Source organism: Macadamia integrifolia, chromosome 12 (assembly GCF_013358625.1).
Source record: "Macadamia integrifolia cultivar HAES 741 chromosome 12, SCU_Mint_v3, whole genome shotgun sequence".
NCBI classification, from domain to species: domain Eukaryota; kingdom Viridiplantae; phylum Streptophyta; class Magnoliopsida; order Proteales; family Proteaceae; genus Macadamia; species Macadamia integrifolia.
In genome coordinates, this window is record NC_056568.1 from 21,372,153 (window position 1) to 21,378,699 (window position 6,547).

At 36.6% G+C, this 6,547-nt stretch overlaps 1 protein-coding gene across 1 annotated transcript; it reads right to left on the reverse strand.

Annotated features, from left to right (window-relative positions):
- Positions 1-339: 339 nt before the first annotated feature.
- Positions 340-6,270, reverse strand: LOC122057540. Its single transcript, XM_042619670.1, has 8 exons — positions 6,011-6,270; positions 5,843-5,864; positions 1,712-1,768; positions 1,537-1,618; positions 1,288-1,383; positions 1,073-1,197; positions 968-986; positions 340-868 (listed from the first exon to the last, which is right to left on the reverse strand). Exons 1-8 carry the CDS (start codon positions 6,108-6,110, stop codon positions 626-628), a joined length of 744 nt encoding a protein of 247 aa, XP_042475604.1. The 5' UTR covers positions 6,111-6,270; the 3' UTR covers positions 340-625.
- Positions 6,271-6,547: the final 277 nt, after the last annotated feature.

The window sequence follows — 6,547 nt, forward strand, 5'->3', positions numbered from 1 at the left end:
CCAGAAAAAGGACCAAACAGTCAGAGAGATCTGATTTATTAGTCTGGTATCTATTTAAAAAAACAGAATCAGATCAAAAACCCACACAGCTCGATCCTGATTTAAGTCTTCTTCGAATCGGCCTTTGTACTGCTGGTTCCGAGGCTTCCAAACCCGTTTTGGAGGTAAATTCTGGCTTTCAAAACCCGGTCTGGTCTGAAGTCTGAACAGTCCGACTCAGATTCGGTCACCCAGCCTTACAATCCTTCAAAACAATAAAGCAAACCATATATGCATTTCAAAGGGGTTTGGAGGGGGGGAGGGAGAAGAATAAAAGAACTTACAGATCGAACCATATGCTAATGACAAAATCCGAAAAATTTATTGTTGCAAGCCAATATTATCAAGAAAGATTGTCACCACAATTTCAAAGTAAAAAAATAAAATGCTCCGACGACTAAAATATGTTTATCTACATAAACTGGCACTTTTATCAATCATCTGTACCTATAAAACCCATTCCTCCTATAAAAATACACAAATAAACTCATCCTAGAGATCTCAAAGTAAACTATATAGAAGCCCATTCATAGCTACACAAATGATTTTACATCTGCATATTCCCATTTGGCATCATAATCTGAGATCACTTGGGATAACCTTGGGGTTGATAACCTTGAGGTGGATAACCAGCAGGAGGGTAACCTTGCCCCTGTGGAGGTGGAGGATACCCATAGGGCTGCTGCCCATACACTGGCTGAGGTGGATATCCGACTGGAGGAGGTACTGGCTGATCTATACGCGACATCTGCTGAAACGGAGGCACAGCCATCACTGGTTGTGGTCCAAACTTACCATCTCTTTTATCCATTTCAACCTTATGCTGTGTCTGCAATACTCGGCAATGACATCAGTAAGGTCAATTAAAAAGGAGAAAAACTAAGATGAATGAGTGGGTACTAGATAATTGGATTGATTCTGCACATACCTGCATACATGCACAAACCCTGGAGAAACAATGCCAATGAATAAGAAATCCTGTTAACATCAGCACTGAGGTGGCAAGGTAAAGAAACTGGAAAAATGGACTTACGTGCAATAAACAAAATCGGACAAACAGTTCAATATCTGAGAAGCTTCTTGGAGTTCACTACTTCCAACAATCATCGCAATGATGGAGAATATGCATGCGAGTTGTGAGAGACAAAACATGAAACCCTATGGTAACAAAGAGTAATGAGTTCAGCAGACGCTAAAATATGTCCAAGCAAAGAGCAAGCACGCAAGAGAGAGAGAGAGAGAGAGTACAATAATGCAGTTGTCGCATTGTGTTGTTTGTATGTTGAACTCATCTTGCAAAAGGAAACGTGTTGATGCAACCGAATTTCCAAAGCAGCAGAAGACCTGAACAGAAAGGAGAGGATGTGCAGAGATATCAGAATGAGAAGAAAAAACTATTACCACATGTACATCCCAACAAGTAGTTGGGAAAAAGAAAAAGGTGGATACAAAACATAGAAAATAAAAACTAGGGATGAAATCAATTAAATGTTGTACCTCAGTGCAGAGACAAAATTCAGGGCACTTGCTTTCTCCACACTTACCGCTACATGGCACATAACCAGCACAGCAAATGTATCTACGGAAAACAAGTTTGCAGGTTCCATGCAATGAGATCACTTCAGTTCTTATGAAATTAAACTTTAAAGAAGAGGCTTAAGACATTGATTACCTTGACATATCATTGTAAAGAGCTCGTTTTCGGAGCAAGTATGATGCACATGGTCCACTACAGTGAAACAACAAAAAACACAAAATGAAAAAAAAATATATATATATATATATATATATCTTAACTAAAAATTCAAATGAAGATTTATATAATAAAACGATTCAATTGAGACATACATTTCCATTTGTTACTCCACTTATTTTTAACATAAATAAATCAAAAAGTGTATAGGATTGATATTTTCAATGGAAAAAAGGCAGAATCCAGGATTGTAGTAAATGTGTAATAAATGGAAAAATTAAGAGCTAGAACCTCAAAAAGAAGTATGATTAAAGATATCTAGTAGAAGCTTGGCAAGCTACAGAACATAACTGCATTCAGGACAATACCACAATCAAGATTCTCCACTAGTTTTCCAAAACCCCTTTGACACTTCTTCGCTGTAAACAAAGCAACTAGGTTTGCTTTCCCAACCATTTGCAAACCCAATATTCCACTTGATCACTCCTCTCCCATGCATTTCAGTATCAGTTCTCCACCCTAGAAGGGCAATGTCCATCGATGTTGTTGATCTTAAAAAAATCACAGTAGTATTTTTGGCATAAAATAAAGATTAGGAAAAACAAACAGAGTACAATCAAATGATACTTATTAAGAGGATATTTCCCACCATTACCAAAGGAAATCTATAAATATCAAACTTCTAAGTAACAAAAACAAGGACATGAGTAGCAAAAAGTGCAAGAAGGCTAGCCAACCTTGCTGTACCTAAAACCTTCCCCAACTGAAGAGCAAACTCTTGACAAAGTCAACTCTCATATTGGAAACCACTTCAAACATCCTGATCAAATTTTAGGTGGGTAATTCATGAGCAATATATAGCTTTAAGAGACTTCAAGCATTCAACTTAGTTAACATGCTGCTCAAATCCTTCATATTTTAATGACAAGTAGAATGGGAAAAAAATCAAAGAGATTCACTGCTTAAACTCTTAAATCAATCATGAAGGGTCTGCTGTCCCAACGATGAGAACAGAAAAGCAGCTGATGGGTGGCATGTAATAAAAAACCCCCTTAATGAGAACATTACTCTTTCATAAATTAAATATGACTTCTCACTGTCAATTAAGAGAGAGAGAGAACAAAGCAAAGAAGCCAAGATTTAACACAACTTAATTACCTGACAAGCTCAACCTGAAAAATTTATCGGCAAAGTTAATTTCACTTCTAAAATAGAACATATTGTTAAATAATCCAATGAAAAAGCAAGACCCAGTTCATATCTCTCTATTCAGAAAACTTTGAAATACACAAAATCCCAGTCATTTCAAAAGTCAACAGACAACACAATAATCTATCAAGAAAGGGATTAAAGAAGCATCCTTATTCTCGGGACAAGTTCTCCAAAGAATGCCAACAAGCAATTTCTCAATGCATTAACTGTGAAGGCACAACATTAAGGTTGGGAAGTTACAGATGATGTAAAAAGAAGGATAGAGAGTTGGCCACACTCCAACAAGAAGGTCAGTTCCTCCAAAATGGGAGAGAAAAGTGCAGTCCAGACATTCAAAGTTTAAAACAATGCATTACTTTCTAATTTCAAGACTCAAGGTCAGATTTTCTACAGAAAGGATTTAAAATTAAAAATAAAATAAAATAAAATAAAATAAAAAATTCAGATGAAAACATGAACATGCATTATTGTACATGCATCATGATGCACGGCATCTGCAACCCATCCCTTGTTCCTGAAGCCAAGTGTCTCTATCAGAAAAGAGAGGGGGAGTGGGGGTTTGGATGCATTGATTTTAGAATGTTAATTAGAATTACTCAATTACTGCTCCAACAACGCCTGGGAAATGGGTTAAGAGCAGGATTTCTCTTACATAACCATTGCTAGGAAATTAGTTCAATCTATTCCTGCCTATTTAGAAGAATGAGAATGCGTGCATACTCATTTATTACAGAAAATGCAATTTGGTTAGAATATTAGTATTAGTATTATTTGAGAAGATGAGATGGATGTGCAGTAAAACTAGGAAGGACAAAGTAAAGAATGATCATATTAGAGCTGATTTGGGAGTTACCCTGAGCCATGATAAGATCAAAAAAGGTCATTTGAGGTGGTATGGTCATGTTCGCTGAAGGCTTGGAATGCACCAGTAAGGAGGAGTGATCTAAAGGAACTAAAAGAGCTAGGGCAGGCCGAAAATGAGATAGGAGTAATATTGAGGAAATAGTTGCATAGTTTTTCCGTGCAGTATTTATAAATTTTTTCTCCAACCTTAATCAATGGCCTTGTCCCAAGTACGACCTTGAATAGAGCCAATTGGAGGACAAGGATCCATGTACCAGAACCCATTTAGCTGTGTTTCTCCTTAATTTCTGTTACTGTGTTACTTTCCTCTCACTTCTAATTTTCCTATTTTGTCCTTGCTCGGATCCTGTAGCATACCCCATTAAGTTGGGATAAGGCTGAGTTGTTTTTTGTTGTTGTATTATTTGGAATTTCAGAGTTTTGAACCTTAACACTTTGAGATTGAAAGTTCAAATAAGGTGTATTGAAATGTAAATTGTATTCCATAGCAATAGATGCCTTCAATTGATTTTCCACATTAAGTACATACAAAGAATTTTAATGGTCAGTCCTTACATCCTTTGAAACACTTGTACTTAATAAGAAAAAGATAACAACAAAAATTGCTGTCATAACATATTGGCGAGATCTCGCTAAAACCTGGTTTTTTGGCTTTGGTGAGTCGAGACCATTGGAGATATTGGAAAACGATAACATCACGGTTCATTTCTCAGTTTTGAGTTGACTCGGTCAAACCATAACAAGTCACATGATGTTTTAACCCCCATTTCGACAAGATTTCTCGCCTTTCTCGCTAGATCTTGCCTGTCTCACCCTGCTGTGAAGAAAAACACTTTTGGTGCGTTACTACCATTGTCTATGTGTATATATGATATACGTGACTATGTGTATGTAAGTCATCCATGTATTAAAAACTATTTTTTACGTAATTTAATTCATTATGGTTATTTAAGTTGGTTTGCACTTATACTTGGATGATGTGTTCTAAAAGTACTAGATATTGTGTGGAATAACCAAAGGTAGAACTCACCTACGCCATAGACTACAAACGTAGGGTACGAAGACAAATTACTATTCTAGTTTTGATTTTTTTTAAATCTAATATTTCAACTATGTTTAGAAGGCCTAGAATTGGCTAGATGACAGGTTTGAAGGGCTAAATAGGCCATATGGCCACCAAAACTCATCCCCGAGTTGTTCTATCCAAAAATACATAGTTTCGCCACATCTTGGATTTTGTCCTGGACAAAACCATGGGCAAAACAGAGACCTTGAATGTTGTCTCGAACAAATTTGCATCCTATTGATTTTTTATGTTATTTTAATCAAGAACTCTGAAAGCCATTGCAATCCAAACGAGAGAAATCAACTTTCCTTGAGAACAAGTTGAAGCTGTTATGGACATGCAAATGCTACAACACCTTCAGTCTAAGCATGAAAATGCACATATCACAAACCACAACGAAAAGAAGAAGCACATACAACACCTTCTTTAGAGTAAGCAAACATGCACAAGCAAATGCTATAACTCCTATAATGTGGTGGGCGTGTTTGGCCCATGGATTAAGTGTTCAAAGGAAGCTACTAGCAGAGCATTGTTAGTCAACACAGCAAGACAAAAGGACTATTACGAAAAACCGGTTGTACGAATTTCCTAAGGAATAAGCAAATCTGAATAATACTTCGAGGATACCCAGACCATAAGCTATAAGACAGCATCCACATAGATCTAGGAAAACCAGGAAGAAGGAAATCTCAGTCCCTTCATCACATTTAGTAATCAATTCCATGTTACAGAAAATATGGACCATAACGGATCCGACAATCCTCTAAAAGTTGAAATTCACAGAGCCAAACCCCAAATCACCAAATCAACGAACCCTATATTTTTAACAGAACTTGAAAAAACCAAAGATAAGAGAAAGTATTCTTACACAAAATCACATACTAAGCTAATAGACGACAAATGGAAGGAGAAACAGAGCTAAATTTCACATAAAAGGAACGATATATATAACAGATCAGAACGCATACCACCATAACGCAAAGCAGCAATCTGCAAATAAAAAAGCACAAGAAAATTCGGTCAGATATCTATTCAGAAAGGCATTCAAAAGGTAAAAGGAAATCCAAACCAAAAAATTTTCAATAGAGAAGAAGAAGAAAATAGAAAATATTGGAAAATATGTAAATACTACTTACAAGGAGTATCAGCTTGAATTGTTCTCATGAGATCGGTGTGCCAGAGATTCCTGTAATTCTGGCGAGCCTGCATTTTTTCCAGATACTCCTGCGACACCATGATTGCTACCTTCTTCTTACCAAAGGGGAAGAAAGGTTTTTAGGTTTTTCTTAGGGTTTCAGAAGAAGATCTGAGACTCCTTCAGAAGAAAGGGTTTAGGGAACGAAGGGTTGAAGACGAAGAGAATGAGATCGACTCATAGCCTTCACAGGTCTATAGGAAACAGCTAGAAAAAGTAGAAAACGTTGAGACGAAGGCTGACCGATGATACAGTGTTTTCCGGTTACAATCATACGAAGACATGTTATCAATCTGAACCGTTCATATGAGATCATACATAAACTTGATATTTTTTATACCTAATGGACAGATTTGATATGGAAGCTTCGAAAATAGAATATGCAACGAAGCATGGGATAGAATTTTTTTTTTTTTTTTTTTTCAATCTAAAACATCTGTTCCCACTCAAAGTTGGGATAGAGCACAATAATGCCATA